We start from the raw sequence: 18,154 nt of genomic DNA on the forward strand, positions 1-18,154 counted from the left end.
TTTTTTCTTTGAAGGGGATATGATGGAGTAAGATAATGAAGTAGTTTTGAATATGTATAAAAGAAAAGAACGTTCTTCAAAGTTATAAAGGCAGCACAGGAAGAAAAATGATTTTCAGATAATTAGGTAATGGAAGCTAGCTAGCATTTATAGGCTAATTTAGAATCAACCCCTTAAAGTTATTGTAAGGGACTGAGCCAATGGAAAATTTCTTACTTCAATTAGGTTTAATTCAAGTTTTGGGAAAGGCCCAAAATGAACATAAGTAAAATTAGCAAATGAGAAGTTCCTTTTCCATATTCCTGCCTTATCAGGAATTGCCTTACTATTGTTAATTTAATCTCTGCTGAGCTGGTTTGGGAAGCATGTCTGTATGTGTATGCATTTTCCTCACAGTGAGTATTTATGACAATTTAAGGAAAAAAGCATTCTTGGCATTTCTCCAAAGAATGTTAGTGTTGAGATACAGCTGTATTTCTGTTTCTGTCTCAGCTGGAAAATGAGGTACTTGGTGACGAGATACAGATACTAGAGGCTTTCTATGTCATTTTCATGTCAAGCAATGACACCTTCTAGAGAAAAGACTTCTTAAAAAATTAATAATATACCCAATTAAAATTTGTGTGGAATATATTTACCCAGGAATATTGAATGTGTTTTCAGTTTTGTGGTTCATGCAAACAAATAATCCACAACTAAAAATCTAAAGTTGTGAATGCTGCTTAAAGATGAAAAATATTTCAATTCTTGCTATCATATAAAGAAAAAGTAACCAAAAATCCCTAATTCTAAAAGACATCGTTAGTTTACTATTCACCCATGGAGTCTAGCAGTCTTATAGCCAGAGAGTATGTAAAACATGCTAACATTGATGCAACTTGAAAGGCACTAGTTAAGTTTATAACTCCCATATAGTGTCTTAGCTTTCTGGTGGAACTGAAAACCAGAACAAAAAAAAAAAAAAACAAAAAAAAAAACAACAAAAAAACAAAAAACAAAACAGTAAAAAGGACTTTTGTAGATGTGTATGTAGGCTGTTAATCTCCTATTGCTTAAAGAAACAGAAGACTAGTTTTACTTAGTAAAATCAGAATTTCTTGATATTGTTTAAAAAAGTTAAATTACAGCTCGGTGACTCTTGAAACAGTTTCTTCTGTAAAAAATTCATTGCTGAAAGTAGGCTGTTTCCAATTCATGAGATATCACACTCCATTTAGTGTTAAGAATCTGGCTTCTCATAATTATGCCTTTTATTTTGTTTTTCAATTTAAAACCTAACTCAATATGTTACAGCATCTCAACTTCAGGGCTACTCATTGCAGCAGTGAAGGCATTTTCTGTGGACAACTTGTGGGATCCTCCTTGGGATGTTCCTGTTTTATTTTCTTCTGACTTGCTTATTTTGTTTTTACAACCAATTTCACTAGGGTGACATTTTCTAGAATAGTCAATTGCTGATGCATTCACCTGGAACAGGGGACATGAGATGTTAAGGATCTGTTTTGAATCCGTCATACGAATGACGTGAAGCAGATTTTCCAACCTCCCAGACAACTTCCAAAGCCATAAGGCACCAGCTCCTCTTTACTGATCTTTAAGTGTTTCCATTTCCTTCATTTGAGCTTTTTGATTCTTAAAATTAAGAAAAGAAAAACTTCTGCAGGAAAGGGAGTGGAAACAGAAGAAAAGGCTTGAAAACTCTGGAGAGAGCCCCTGTAAGATCTGATTTGTTACTCATATTGCTGCAAAGAGGCAGTGGCTGGTGCTGGGAGCCACCCCTCCCTTTTTTTTTTTTTTCCTCCTTCTAGCAGTAAGTGCTTTCTGGTATCTCAAAGACAGTAGCAGACTTTACTTTCTGGGGATTTACCACAAACAATGTAGGCAACAGCCAGTTTTGCTTATGCCTTTAAGCTAGACCTGAATCTCTGAGAATAAATGTACATGAGAATGGCTTCCACAGCGGCACCACGTGTTTAAAATGAAAACCTTGCTATACCATTGTTACAAATATGGTTCTCCTTGTTGACTTGACGACTTAAATGAGTGATATACGCATGGATCAAAAGAAGGATTTAGTTGACTAAACAGTTTCTTATTGATATTCTTGTATTTATTGAGGCTTTCTTTGGTAATTTCAAGCTTTATAGCTACTATATGGCTTATCTAAAAATATGTATTAATACATATGAATACATAAATGCATATATGCAAATGTATGTATGTATATATTAGTATTTCTTTCACTGTAATCAGCAATATCATCTTTTGATGCATGGTCAAAAAGGATGCATTTGGATCTGCTTTCACAGTCAGAACCTATTTAGTGAATTTGTAATTGCATAGTAAGATCCTGAGGTTCTTTGGACTGTATTTATTGGGCTCACACAGAGCAAGGAGCTGACTCTCGCTAGTACCCTGCAGGCTGAAGATATCAGCTTCAGGATTTCCTGCGGCATCAGTTCGTGCAGTGGCTGAGAAATGAGATTTTGATTTCAGAAAGCTTGACTCAGGTCTGCAGTAAAATGTGGTGTAACACTTTGTGATATCTACCCACTCTGCCCCTGGAAAATTAACCTTCATTTCTAGCTTCTAAAATTCTAAGGGTCTATATTATTTATAACTGCTAGTGGTCATGGTACTTAGTTAAATTTTAAACTTAAGTAAAAATGTTAGCATTGCACTAAATTTAACTCACAGAAATTCTGTATTTCGTATTTTAATTTCTACGTTGATAAGCAATTTATTGCCTAATTTCTCACCTAATTTCTCTGAAATTGCATGTGAATGTAGGTAAATGATAGTCCTTCACCCGTGATGCTAAAATACTAAAGTTTGTTCACAGCTAATGAATGAGCAAACATATTAATGCTTGTGTGTTTGTCTGTGAGTATAAATATTGTTAAAAAAAATAAGGTATCACAAAATGTTGTCAAACTGTATTCTCTCACTCCCTCATCTTTAATAAAGCCATGATCATGAGTGCAGTAGGTTTGTGCTTAGTTCTCAAATGTCTTAAAATGTAAAGCTGTAAGATCGATTCTATATGTAGTCATCACTGTTTAAGTAATTCTTCACATAATGTGCTCCTTTACACCCCCACTATTTCTTATTTCTAATCTGTTCTCTTCTAAGATGAAGGTATTTTAAGATAATGCTTTCAAAAAATGTCTTGGGTACTCAGTAACCTGACTGTCAGAGAAAGTGCAAAAGATTCATGGTCTCTCTTGAAATCAAAACTTGTACTATATGGTTCCTTTGGAGAATTTCTTCAGTTGCTGTACAGTGCTGTGATTAACAGAGGTCAATATCAAAACCACATTGGTTTCGTCTGGGTCTTTACTTATAATACTAAAGAACCGTTGATCACAGCCCTTTTTTTTACCCCATTAGATAAGAATATTTTTGCATAAAATGCTATAATGAATATAGATAGAATAGATAGATTCTGCTGTCTAGTTTGACTAGGCAGAAGATTTGGCCTCCCTTTCCCCTTTTAGCACATTGTAATGTGAGATGTCAGTCCTGTCAACCATTCCAGAACAAAGCTGATAATCATCATGACTAGATGACATCCTCGTAGTTATACGGGGAATTAACAGAATGTTTAGTCCCTGCTTTCACCAGCTGCTCATGCCACTTAATCCCTGGGGACACAAGTTATAGAAATCCAGAACTCTTATTCACATCTTGGAGGTGAAGGTTGAACCACAACCTGCGATCCACCTCTCACATCCTGATAACATTCACTTCTGATTTAGTGCAGTAAATATGTTAGTTTGAACTTGCTCATGGGACTTCAGCTCATTTAAAAGGAAGTTACAGGTGTCTCTGCTGGTTCCTGCGGTACGCTCTTACATTTCCCTTTTCGCTGTTCCTAAGATGATGACCAGATTTGTTTTTAATTAATTGTTCATTGTGAATCTTGTTCTCAATTTGTGGAATTAATAAATGGAAGCAAAACTAGTGAAGAAGGACCTTATTTTCTTTTTCCTGTTGGTGGGGAGGAGAAATAGCTTATATGATAAAAAGAAAAAACTAGATGTTATTTTGCAGGCTTAGTGAAAAGATCACACTTTTTTCATAAAATAAATTGATTAAAGTTATTTCATTCAGGAGGAACACAATGAATTTTCAATGTGCAGGCAAAATTGAAACTAACGCTCCAGGGTTAAATGTGGTGTGTGCATGTGTTTGTTTTATGATGATTTTAGTTTATGTATTTTTTTCAGGAACAATAGATTATTTTTGTGCATTAAATTGCTCACAAATACTGTATTCAGCTTTTCTACAATGTCAGTATTATGATGAGTTACTTCAAGGTTGTTTCAGCACCAATATAGAATCATAGAAGGGATCTTTCAGATCATCTAGTCCAACCATCCACCTAACTCTGACAAAAATCATCACTAAACTATATCTCTAAGCACTATGTCTACGTGTCTTTTAAATACCTCCAGGGATGGTGCCTCAACCACTTCCCTGGGCAGCCTGTTCCAATGCTTAATGAGTGTTTCTTTCTTCTTTTTGGTACTCTAGGAAGTGACCACGGAAAGACAGAAAATGAAAGCTCCTATTCCCAACTTGATACTCTTGTATGCTACTCTAACTCAGAGCTTGAAGGTTGTGACCAAAAGGGGATCAGGTAAGTAAATATTTATCTCTGTGGTTACAATGTGGTTTGGAAAGAAGTGCAAATGTATGCTAAGATGTTGTTATGGTGGTTTGGATCATAGTTATGAGGATTTCAAATTCCGCAGCAGAAAAAGTTAGCAGCTTCAATATATTTTTAGACTATATTGTGTCATGTGAACTTGATGAAGAAAACAAAAATGTTAAAATCAGATATGGAATGTACAATCAATGTCACAATTCATCTGCTGAAGGAAAGTTATTCCCAGAACTACCTAACTTACTTAAAAGACTTCGTTGCAGTCAGTGTTGTTAATGTGATTACTAGATTTATCTCTTTGACTATATACTTTATGGTTAAGAATCTCTTGGAAATTAAGATCATGCAGTTTTGGCTTAGGCTACTAATTTTTGTAATACAACAAATAGATCAAGCATGTTAAATTTAATAACCATGAAGGGTGAACAGCAAAATGTATTTTTAAAAGGGCTATCTGATACATGGTTGAAGAGTTTAATTCAGCAAAGAAAATACAGGCGGTTTTTCAGAAAGTAAGCAGAGGATGACATGTTTACCAAACATCTTTCAAACTGTTACTATAGATGAATTATCTTCATATGTAAATAAAAGGAACACCAATACTGAGACAGTTGGGTGTGTTTGGGTTCATTTTTTGTCTGTCACCCTGAAATTCTAATTTTCCCCTCTTTCACTTTTCACTGGATAATGAAAAAAATTATAGGCTACTACTTCTGCAAACCATTTTGCTCTATGGCACTAAAGGACACTAAATCCTTAATGGAAGTCTTAATCCCATGTTGATGGAGTTAGTTAATTAGATTTGTTGTTACTAGTCATTTTCCTTTTGGCATTGGAGTTTTTAGGTAGTTTTTGTTGTACTGTTTCAGAAGTCTGGCTTTGATTTCTTTTTTTATGTTTTCTTTAAATCCGTTTCCAACTGGAGTTGGTTGGTAGTTGTAACTGGTGCTTAGGGAGGACACGGGTCTGTATACGTTTTGGGAAACAGCTTAAAGTATATCTTGTATTTTTGATTGATTATATTTTAACATTATGAAACCGAGTATGTCTCCAATATTTTAGTGACTGGAAATGTAGATTGAGGGAAAGCAAATAAGGAGTATCACTATAAAGTAAGGTGTTCCTCAACCAAGATTTGAGATTAAAATATTTTGGGGCTATTAAAACTGGAATATATGGACTGTGTGCAGAGCCAAGGAGTTGGCGATGGGTTGGTGTGTTTGTGATATGATGATGTTGAAGCCGAGATAGATATCATAGGTATCCTTTGAATGTGTCTGAGTGAGGTTGTTCTGTTTAATTAAGATTTAATACTTGTAAGCTTTAAGTTGATGCTCCTTAATCCAAATTTAGTATAAGCATTATTGTTCATCTTACAGTAACTTTTACAATGACATCCATTTTTAAGGAACTAAAAAAATAGTCATCAGATACCTGTTGCTTGAATGTGACAGTAACAATTTGGGTTGTCTCTGCATTTTATTTCATCATTTTTTCCTGTATCCTCTTCCTCTGATTAACCAATGCAAAGAAAACTGGTAAATATTTCTGTTTGGGAAAGTAAAATAATTGGTGTCCAGCAAAAGAAAGAGCATACAGTACTTTTAAAGATGTATAGAATATGTTCTCATTGTGATGTTGTAATAAAAAGGAAAAACTGTAGTGGAAATCTTTGGATCACACCTTACTGTAACATGGGGTTCTTGATGTTTTCACATGAGATCTACTTATCCTGTATATAGTTTCAATTAGCTGTATCACCAAGACAGCTGTTTGTCATACTGTATGTGCAAAGGAAAAATCTCTGATTTACTAAAATCTCAGATCCTACTGCCTTTGGTCATGTTGTTTAGTGACTTCAGACTTGAAGAGCTTCAGGAGAAGTAGGTGGAATGTAATAACACGTGTGATGCTGCTTGGCTTACTTTTGTTGTTGATATCCTTTGGTTTGTTTTGGTTTGGTTTTGTCCTCCCTTGGGTGCTCAGGAGGCCTATTTTACAATCCTTATTTACTTTAACAGAAGTTTTAGCAAAATAAGATTCACTTATCTGTACTGTGAAAATAGAAATGGTTTCCTAAAACTAATGCAACTTATAATTGGAAGTAGGGGAAAAAAAATCAACTTGGAAAATAGAACTTTTGTTTTACGTGAACATATTAACCAGAGGCGGAGGATGGTGAGGACATGGCTTACGTCTCTTTAGTCAGTTCTACTTGTGAGGCACTTTGTCCTTGAAGTATGAGCATTAAAGTAAAATGAATAGCAAAATAAAAATGTTGGCATATTTTTATACTTATGAGGTGTTACAATTATAAATATGGAGTAGCAGTATCCACCTTTTAGAGATTTGTTGCCTTTATGTACTTTCTTCTCTGATGTGAATTAAAGGAATGCATTAAACCAGTTGTTGAATTAGTATGCTCAATAGTTGTCTTAATTGTGACTTATTCCTTCTAATTCACTTTTGTTGAGCTTATTTCTAAGTACTAAACCTGAAACCACAAATCTTGTGTTCTTTATATATTTAACTTCATTATTTTATGTTAAAAATATCTATCCTTGAAAATGTCTTTTCTATACTGTCAGTTGGATTTTTCCCGTTAGAGTACTTCAGCTCTCTTCCTTTGTAGGTTTTTTATCAGCTGTGCTAAAAAGATAGTGATTAATAAAAGTATGAGTTTCTCTGTCTGGTAGAAATACATTTCCAACCACTTCTGTGATCTATCAAGAACATGAAAACCTACCTACAGAAAATCAGTGAGGATTCACAGCGTGCCAAAAATGTGGAGTAATTTTTAGGCTCAAATTATGATTTTATTTCAAAAAATGGGTAACAATTATGACTGTCTGTTGCCTTTCAGGACTGAAATTATATCAAATAATTAGCTATATAAGTAAACAGTTAGGATCAACATAATATTCTTGTCTTTGTGTCGATTTAAAAACAGGTTAAAAAAAACATTGCAAGAGAAAGCTGAGGTTATGCTGTGTTGGATTAAAGCTCTGATCATGAGAGCTGTCATTATGAAAAGCACTTAAATGACATTACTTAAAGGCAGTCCTTGAATCTTTGTATCACTGTGTTCTATTCATCAGTTAAATATAATAATATAGGGTATAAAGGGAAGAGTATTAATCAAATATTTATTAGATTGTCAGGAAAACATACTTTAAATTAGCTTGCTCACAGCTGTGTGAAGTACCTCTTCAACACTTTATCTTGTATGTATGATTCTATCTGACAGAAGATACAGCTTTTTTTCCAGTTAATATTTTAAATCATTTTTGTAATACGATGAACAATTTCAAATTAATTTTTAACATAGAAAGGAATTATTTTACATTTAGAGCATGTAATAACTGTGTTTGTTACATAAGAAAGGCTGGATGAGCAGTTCCAGTAACAATTCCATTAATAAATACAAATGATGCAAGAATCTTCTTCCACAAATGCAAAAATCAAGTTAGACTTAAGCACACGTAAACTTTCCTTGTCAATTATAGTTGAATGCACACCACCTACAAGTTGTAATACCTTCTCAAGTAAGAAAGAAAAGATCCTTTGCCTTAAGCTTTAGCGTTCTAACCACTGACTTCAGAATAGATGTAATCGTTGTTAACTGGGTTTTTAAGGCAGTCAGTGGAGTCCCCATAAACTTCTGGAGAGGCTTCAGAGCTGGCAACAGTTAACTGCAAAGATGAACTTTGATTTGGCACATAATGGATATCAGATGTGATCCGCTAGACAGGAAACTGACTCTTACACTATTCAGCTTTTTGAAGTATCACCAAAGCATCTTGCTTCATGAAACAATTCCTCTGCTTGATCACCATGTCCTGCTTGATGCAAAGGAAGAATAAATACTTAAAGCCTATATATTTTGTTTCGTTCGGCACATGATTTTACTGGAATTGGCTTAAATCTTAAAAGCACAGGAAATAATGCCCGTTTCTTAGCATGATGCCAAAATTCATATAAATTTACAATATGCTTAAAAAGTGTGTAGATCTACTTTTTGTGCAGTCCACTGGGTGTCTGTTGCTCAATGCACACCTTGATAGTATTTTGAGAACTTTATGGTAATGCATTTCTAAATGTTTTTCTTTCAGTGATTTTTCTGGAAAATATACTTTTTCATAGTTTGAACAGAATCGGGTTTTTTTTTAGCCATGTGGTTTTACATCCTTAGACACCTAGGTTTCTTGAAGTCTGTTTTTTTTGAGTTTGAGTGGTAGTTGATCAGTTACTTGTGGTGAAGAGTTTTTGCTTATGAATTATTTAATATTCATCAAAGAGGGAGTAGGTTAGGAGAGCCTCATGCTGATCCGTACAGATTTTTTCCCTATAACATGTATGTTAAATAAAATACTTGAACACTGCATTGCCATCTGGTGGTTTTTTCCAAGGATGATGAGTAGACAAAGGAAAGAAAGGGTTTTTTTCTTAAAAAACAAATCTGTTAAAAGGGACAATGGGGGAAAAATGTATCTAAAAGATTTTATTACATAAAGACTTATGACTTGATCAGTATAATTAGACAATATTAGTGTAGTGGCATATTATACACTCACATTGCCTACTAGCAATCTGGTGTTGCCTTGTCTCAAAAAAGGTGAAAGTTGCTATTACTGTCTGTAGTTCTCTGTTTTTCCACAGATTATTATACATCATGAGTCTATTAATTAATATTCTGTATTCAGTTCTGCTACTGTGAATGGAAATTTTCTGTTCTAGGTTGAATTTAATCTATGATAGAATAGTTTACTGGAAGGACAATCTTTCCAATGATGGGTTATTAGGATATGTATGAGAACCTTCACATCATCATGATGAAATGACAGTCTATGGATGTATTTTGTCATGTCGCATTCGCTTTTTAATGTCTAGTATTTCTGTGCCTTAGCTATTATGAATAATTATGGCTGGTTCGAGTTCTTGTACTTGTATGGAAGATCAACGTTATGAAAAAAGGAAGTAAAGAGCCATGCAATGCTGGTGGTGTTGGTACATTGCAATGGTGGTATTTCTGAATTTTAGTTAGTTTTGTAGAAGAAAAATATGAATTTTAACTAGATAAAAATAATTCAAGATTATTTTTTTTGGTTCTAGAGTGAGGGGAATTCTGAGCAACAGACTGGAAATATATACTAAAAATCTCAAGTAGTTATTCTGTTTGACAAATTCCATACTCTTTAGAGCTATAAGCAGATATTTTTTCTAACTTATATCTCTCTTACAAATTTTTATGAATTATTTGTCATGTAAGATTTAGTATGTTTTAGAGAATAATATCAGTTGTATAAAGGATATTTCTGCACAAACAAGACAGTTTTTCCTTTTCAAAAATGTTTCTTTTAACTGGAAAAGGACCACATGATCTGTGCAATGTAGGCCTTAACATCAACAAAGCCAAAATTTTACACCTCTTGACAATTGTCACAATGAGAACTCAACAATATATTAAAATGAAAATAATAAAAAAAATAAAATCCATGGAATGAAAATTCTTCACCTGTGCTATATGTAAAGAGTATATCTACAGAAGTCAAGACAGTTTGAGCACTCTTCAGGTAGGAAGAATTTTTGAATTTATTTTACTTGTTTGTACCTAATTAATTGAATTGTCACTATTTTACAGAAAACAATTTAATAGCTATATCTAGAATCCAGCTTTGAGGAAATTACATGCAATTAAGTGCTGAGGCTTAGCAGAGGTCTGGTAACCAGTACTTGAGTATTTGTAGGTTTTAGTTATTTATTTTTTATAACCCTTCTGGATGAGACTTAGTGTTATAAGTGTGTTACTACATAAATCATCCTGTTCTTCTTAGCGTCTTTCCTTCGGTGGTGTCATTCTCTTTTTCATGCTGTCTGTGTATTAGCTAAGTTTTTGTGGAGGTTTTTTTTGGATCCTTGTCAAAAGGTAATTAGTTGATGAATGTCATATTGGATCTGATATGCACTGAATAGTAATCAGATGGTTAAAAAAAATAGACATATATCTGTTATTTTTTTTTTCTTACAAAATTTATAGGCAGAACACTCACATATACAGTACTCCAAGTACACTGAGCTTGGAGTAAAGCATTTACAGCAATTAAAGGACATGCTTCTTGCAAGCCATAGGAGTTTGTGTCAATTGATATTAATGACCCCTAGCTGTTGTTTCCACCCTGCTACAGAATGTTAGTTTTCCATTATTAATTGATGAGGCTTGTGGCTTGTTGTGTGGTTACACAGAACCTGAAATAATACTTAAGGGTCTATCTATGTCTATCTGTCTGATGTACAAGATTAACTTCTATGAGCAAGTACTTTTTAAGTTGGAACAATTAAGAGTACTGTTATTACTATGAAAGCCATTTTCTATTTCTCTTTGGTGACAAGAAGCAAAAGTATAGTGAAAGACAGTCATGAGCTAAGACGTATGTATCTTTCTTACTGCACTGGGGGGACGACTATATTTTTGCATCATGACCTGGTTAAGTGAACCTTATTTCATATGAGGATTCTTTCAAAAAACTCATTTTGAATTGGCATACAAATATATAGTCGTCTTTGTGATTGTAGCTGTGGGACTGAATGGGGAAAACTGTGAAACATTTTTCTTTTTGAGGTAGAAGAGAGAGAAAGATGAGGGAAAACCTTTGCAATTAAAACCACAATGGAGATAAACAGAAAATGGTATTGTTCATTCTTAGGCAATTTTCTTATATCTTGATCTATTAAGTCATTCCATATTGATTTTATTAACGCTAATATTCTTCTACTTCTTATCCTTAGAATAAAAGATATTTTAGTTTATTTTTTGCACCTTTTTTGTTCCAATTTAAAGATGGCTGTTCCTCTCCATTTTAACGTGTAGTAGAAATCAGTAAGTTTTATTTTTAATGATAAAACCTTCCCTTCATAGTTGAAGAATGAATTAACTGGATGTGTCAACTTTCTTGGATTTTGCCTCATTACTTCACAAGTTACACAGCTTGTATAGTGTGTGTCAGTGGGGGAGGATGTTATTTGCTTTCTTACTTGCACATTTCTTTTACAAGAGAAAATCTTCAACAACAATACCCTTGAATATATAGTAATGGGGTCAACTGAGATGAATGATTGCTTGTGACTGCTTGGAGGGAGGTCTAGATGATCTAGAGATGCGAAGACTGTGTAAATACTCTGCCTCCTTCAACCCTTTCACTCACCGTCCTGAACTTTTGTCTATCTGACAGAACTGAGAGGCCTCCTGGAATTAATATAGACCACTGAAAAAAAGAAATTGCTATTTCTACATGGTACCAAGATGTCAAAAGAGCAATTAGTGTCCTTGAGCACCTTATTTAGACAGCAAAAGTATCTATATCCCCATCACGTAGACAATTCTGGCAAAACCTTTTACACCAGTTTTGATATGATTCTCAGTTTCTTTCTTCATTTATGAAGGCAGAAAACCACTTGATTATTGTTAGGAGAAAAGGCATGACCTGCTTTTTGTGAATCAAGGACTGTTGGAAGAAAGTAGGAGTTAAAAATTAACCTATTTAGTAACATTTTGCATATTCCGGAAATTAGAGGGTTCCTTTAATATATGGTTTTGAACCTGTTTTTTTGCTGATGACAACTGTACATGCGAAGCGTGCATTTTTCTTTAAAAGAATAATCCTTTACAATAGTGCATGTTTCCTTAGCTACAGAATGTTGTATGAGTTTTCAACATATAGTAATTTTCAACATATAGTTCTCATTTGAAAGACCCTGAAGAATAATCTTGTTGGAAAGACTAGTTTTGTTAGTAAGCTTAAACAGATGCTTGGCCACGGGAATGGTTCAGCTCCAATTGTCTGTATTTTCTTTAAGCTAAGGATACTGTTCAAAATGTCAGATGAACAGCAATGATGCAGATTGTTTACTATACAGGGTTGGGGGCTGTACTATAAAGAAAGAAACAAACACAGTTCTGTGCCGTTAGAGGATTTGGGCAATAAGGAACAATTGCATTGCAAGCATAAATCCTTTGTGACACATAACTTGCTTTGGAGGCACTGTGAAAGCAGTAACTGTTACTTGTCCTGTGAGCATTTATGAACAGGATGGCTGGCATTTTAAAAATAGTTATATGACCTTTTGTTGTTGCTAGGATCCATAGTGATACTTTTCGGAGTCCTGGGAGATGTTGAATAATACCACAGTATGTGAAAAGACTGTCCGTGCAGTAGCAAAGGGTCAGTGTTTTATAGTGTGCAATACATATTAAGAAATGACTAATGATAGTAGAGGAGACAAAACAAAAACTAAAGCCAAAAGGACAGTAATAGATATTCTTACGTAGTTTGGTCATTGAGTTTTAGTAGCTGTTTAGAATGATTCTCTGCTTCCACAGTCCCTGTTTTCCCTGGCGAATGGTTACCAGTTGTTTCACTGATTGGCATCTGTTGGCAAATGGCCTAGAAGATGTAAAAGAACAAGTGACCTTTGATCAGAAATAGCTGTTGCAGAAGATCTATTTATTTGAATATTACACTGTCAGTTTTATGTAGAATAATGACTGCTGAGAATAAGGAGACAAAAAAACCTCAAGGACAAGTAATGGCCATTTGATAGATTTGTCTTTTTTATTTAAGTGTAGTCAGTTGTGAAATATTAAAATACAGAAATAAGAGCTGTGATAATAAGTTTTGCCCATTAGAATATGTTTTGTTACTACACTTAAAGCAAATTAAAATTGATTAAATCTGTCCTCGATTAAAATACTGACTTGTTCTTTCTGAAAGATGGAGGGAGAAAGTGCTATCAGTGCTGCATACACAGATATATGGGAAGCAACTTAGCATGAAAAGAGAAGGTCGTCCTTTAGATTGCAGTACCGAAATCTTCATCCGTTCTTGCTCAGACTTGTTTTTCCTGTTATGGTCTTTATTTCAAATGCAAAATTCACAACCTCCGTTATTACTTTAAGATTATCTTTTTATCTGTTTTTCAAAACAGGTTTTTGCAATTATAAGGAAAATTATCAGACTGCAATAAATTACAACAGTTATGTTAGTTGAAAGATGAGTGCTTCTGTAATTTTCTTGCCTTGCTCTGAACGCTTAACTCATTTCAGGAAACTGTCGAGTGTACAGATGCAAAGCAGACAATTGCATTGAAGCAATCTGCAAATTCATTTGGAGTAGCCCACTTCCACAAATTACTCTTTTTCATCCTTGCAAAAAGGAGCAATTTTTATTCTCTTTTAAATCTATATTAATTCCAATTAAAATAGTTCCAATTGATAATTCCAGCTTTAATTAAAGAGTCATTTAGGTTGGAAGGGACCTCTTAAGATCATCTAGTACAACCTCCCTGGTTCAAGCAATGTCAGTAACAGTAGGTTGCTCAGGACTGTGTGCAGTTGAATTAAGCAACTTCAGGACTGTTCTTCAAACAATTTTTTTAAAGGAATTTAGGCAAACCTTTTAGAGGGTATATGTACATGCTCTAGTCCCTGACCCTCGATTTTTACAGATTAGAACTTCCCTAAACATCTCTCTTGTCATGGGTTGCCTCTTTTCCCAGTGGAAATTGTGGCATGTTTAGGATGGTAGCTCTGAATTGCTCTAATGCGGAGTTGCAACACACCAAGGAAACACCTGGACCTCTGTCATGTCAGGTTCTAAAATCTGACCTACACGGAGGCTGCGTTAGTTAAAATTACTTGGTACCTGTTCAGGATGTTCAGTTTCTTTCACAGTAAAATTGTTTATTTCTTGGGAATTACAAAGATATTCAAACTTTATTGAAACGTAAGACAATTATTGAGGCATGTGTCAAGCTACGTGGAAAAATGAGTGTACGCACTGCGTGTTTTCCCATTCCCTTGCCACCTCACTTTTAACCATAGTTAATATCCTTGATAATACAAGAAACATAGTATTTTCTTCTGGGAAAAGTAACTGGCTAATACTAGGCATGCTACCTTCATACACTTTTATATCATTCACTATGATCTTTTTTTTAATGAATTTTGTCATAGTAGGTATAACAAAGACAGTGACTTGGGATATGAAAAATTAAAGAGCAGGCCATAAAGTTAACTTTTCTTTTCCGAGAAAAGTAGCAACATACATGGGTTGTCCAGATAAGATGAGTGCAGCCTGAAGTAAAGCTGTTGTTAATACTATTTTTTTTTTTCAAAAAAGTACAAGGTCAGCATGTCTGAAACTCCAAATTTTCTGCTCAGTGTCATTGGCCATGTAATCCAGAGTGAATCCTGAAGGCAAAACAGAGAGACGGGCAAGGAACAATGCAAAATCTCTATATATGTATGCATAGATATCAGTGCCATGACGGAAGTCTCAATGTCTTCCTAGGGATGCTGCTAAACTGTTGCATAGGTGATTGCCTGGGTGCAGCACAGAAAAGGAGGGTGGAGAACGTGGAGCAATACTGTCATACTCTGAGCATTTTCTAATCAAACAGGCTGAGCAAAGTATGACAAGGAGTTCACCTGCCTAATGCATATCTTTTGTGTTCACGAGGGGCCTCCTGGAGGCCAGCGAATGCCCTGCTTTCATTCTGCTGACTGCGCCAGACCACTTTTACAACAAAATCACTTTTTGTATCATAGGTTTATTTTTGCCAGTGGCAGTGTTTTAAATATAATTTATATTTTTATAATTTGAGAGACAAAATCAAATTTTAAGCTTTGTATTTTTCTAGGAAATTGAATAAGGGTCAGTAACAGAACATTCTAGTTGGTTAATCAATGTTTTTGAAACAATTATTCAGCAGAATTGCAAGCTGTTTTAATTTTACAAATATGCATGCATTCATTTTATGGTATACTACTTGCTGTGAAATTTTAGCAAAACGTGACTATTAATGGATGAAGTAGGAAGCTTAAAACAGAAAGTCTGGGAAGAAATAGCAAACCATATTTGTTAGAAAATGCATCTTTGTTGGGAAAAGGAGCTGTCATGTCAAGGAGAGGAGGAACAAATTGTGAAACACTTCATCCAAAACATAATGCCCATAACATAATGCCTTCAAGCACAGAATGTTTAACTTATTTAAATTTATTTCCCTGATGGCTTCGCATTGAGATTTGTGGGTTTGTTTTTTTTCTGCTATCATTTAACACCTTTATCTACTGTCTTTCCTTCTGAGTACTTCAAATTATTATATCTACACTCCTCCAGCCCTTGTTGTCCAGCCAACAGGACACTTGTATAGGACCTGCATGCAAAATCCACTTACTTGTGGATCAAAATGTAGGCATCACAAAACATTTCAGGACCTTTGAAGAAAATAAAAAAAAAATATGTATCTTCTGCCTAAACTCATGTGAAAACATGTACCTCATCTGCAGTCTAGAGTCTTGATGAGTCTTGATAGCAATTAAATCAATGCATGTCTTAAAAGTACTTGACTTAGACTTTTGTGGGTGTGTGTTAGATTACTTGTAATAAATAGTATTTAGTAAGTTCAAAATAGAAGTCTTGAGGGTAATAACATTGGTAGTCCATTTCTAAATTTTTGTATTAGGCCTCAAAATGCAACGTTGGGTAGAACAGTTTTCAGAGGGTGAAAAACTTAATTATTTACAAACCCAGGAAATTCAGCATTAGAGCTCAGAAGTATAATTTTAACCAAAATAAAGAGATTTCTTTTCTTCTGATTATTAGGAATGATAGGATCGGATGGCTTATATTTTTTAATGATAACAATTTTCTGTATATATTCGAAATGTATTCCATAAAAAATACTTGAAAATAATTCATATATAAGATTTGAGATAAGGAAAACACCTATTATTTCTTTTTCTCAATTTTTCAAAGAAAACAAATCCATGACAAACATAGTTTGGTCTATTAATAAATTTTATTGATTCCCTTGAAATACCTGCTAACTGTTACTATCATCTGAACTTTCTTTTTTAGAATTCCTAGTTAAATTATCAGAGGTCTGTGCAATGACATAAAAATAATGAGATGATTTAATAAAAATAGTTTGGACAAGGTGTCATTTAATAAGGTAAAAGTTTATCAGTGTGGGAGTTTACTACAACAGTACATCAAAATGGCCCTCCACCCTTCCCACCCCCTCCCCCGCCACCACCCCCCCCAAAAAAAAAAAAAAAAAAGACTTAATCTGCTATAAAAAGCAGAGGATAATTTTTAGGAGGTAATGCAGTAATTGAATTCCAGTGTGATTACACTTTTACAGTGCCTAGAGAAGCTGTTAGCTCTTCTTCACAATAAGATTCCACTAAAAAGCAGCTGTCCTTGCTATCATCTGACTAGTGCAATGCCATCTGTGATTCAGGGCAAACTTAAGAGGACTGAAATTTTATTCATATTTAACCAGGTGGACTGCTTTATTCATTCATGACTGTTTCACTTTGTCACTGTTAAGTAATGCATGTGTAATAAACCTGCATTTCAAAGTAGGTCATGCTATTCTCATACATGTACAAAGGCAGCGTGTTTTGTATGTGTTTGGTATTGAAAACAGTTATGTTAAAATGCTGCTCTTGATACCAAGTTTAGAGTAGGTGCTGGACTTAGGACTCACTGTAGCTCATACCTATGAATGCTGCTGTTTTCAGTGGGGACAATCCATTCATTTCAAACCATGCTTGAACGTGACCATTCAGCAGAGTTGCTTTCTCATTATCAACATATTGTGTGTTTGAAACGTAAAATTTTCCTTTCTGGTAAATCTAGCCATAAGAACTCCTGTGCTAAGTCTCCAGAATTAATAATTTTGAGGAGAGAAGAGGCTTCATTTCGTTGGTTGGTTGATTGGTTTTAGCTGTTCTCTGTGACTCAGTCTTTCACTAAAAGGTAGGCGAGGAAGAAACACACGTTCCATGGTACTTTAAGACTTTTTCCCATTTCCTTCCTTCAGTATAGATACACAAGGTGAAAGATGTAACAAGGTATGGTAGTTGCCCATCACTGAACAGCAAATTGTTAGATGTTCCTGTGCTGAGAAACTGTAGAAAGGGTTTGAAAACTGTTTTTCTGTGCCAAGATGTTTTCATCAACTTCAAGGTAATGACAATTGTGATCAACAAAGAGAGAGGCCTGTCTCCCGCACACAATTTCCTACACAGCTCTAGACAGTGTAACAACTGTCCTCCTCAAAAACATTGCTGTTGAGGATTTTATGTCCAAGTTCTGAATTTTGTCAAGAACTTTATTTAAACTTAAAATCACATGAATCTAGTTTTCTGATAGAGACAGTTGCAACTGTTAGTAACAGGAATGCTTGGAAGTGAATTTCTGTGACACTCCCTGCCATGTAATTTTAAAAGTATCTGATTCTCTAATTGTTTGCTAACATCAAAGCTGCTTTGTTATGCTCTGAAAACTTTGCAGTTTCTTTCTTTTTCTACCTGCAATTATTAAAAGGAAATGAATTGAATTTTTGTTTTATTGGGTTGGTTCCATTAACGTGTTCATTGCAAATACCTCTTTATTTTCTCTCCCATTTGGCTGATCTTAA

The 18,154-nt window shown here is 34.4% G+C and overlaps 1 protein-coding gene across 1 annotated transcript in view; it reads left to right on the forward strand.

The window, feature by feature from the left end:
• Positions 1-18,154, forward strand: part of IL1RAPL1 (interleukin 1 receptor accessory protein like 1) — a 758,191-nt gene that overhangs the window by 86,516 nt on the left and 653,521 nt on the right. The window contains exon 2 of the mRNA XM_063343473.1: positions 4,537-4,642. Coding sequence (XP_063199543.1) covers positions 4,561-4,642 — 82 coding nt within the window. The 5' untranslated portion in view covers positions 4,537-4,560. The remainder of the gene's footprint in view (positions 1-4,536; positions 4,643-18,154) is intronic.

Source organism: Chroicocephalus ridibundus, chromosome 1 (genome assembly GCF_963924245.1).
Source record: "Chroicocephalus ridibundus chromosome 1, bChrRid1.1, whole genome shotgun sequence".
NCBI classification, from domain to species: Eukaryota; Metazoa; Chordata; class Aves; order Charadriiformes; family Laridae; genus Chroicocephalus; species Chroicocephalus ridibundus.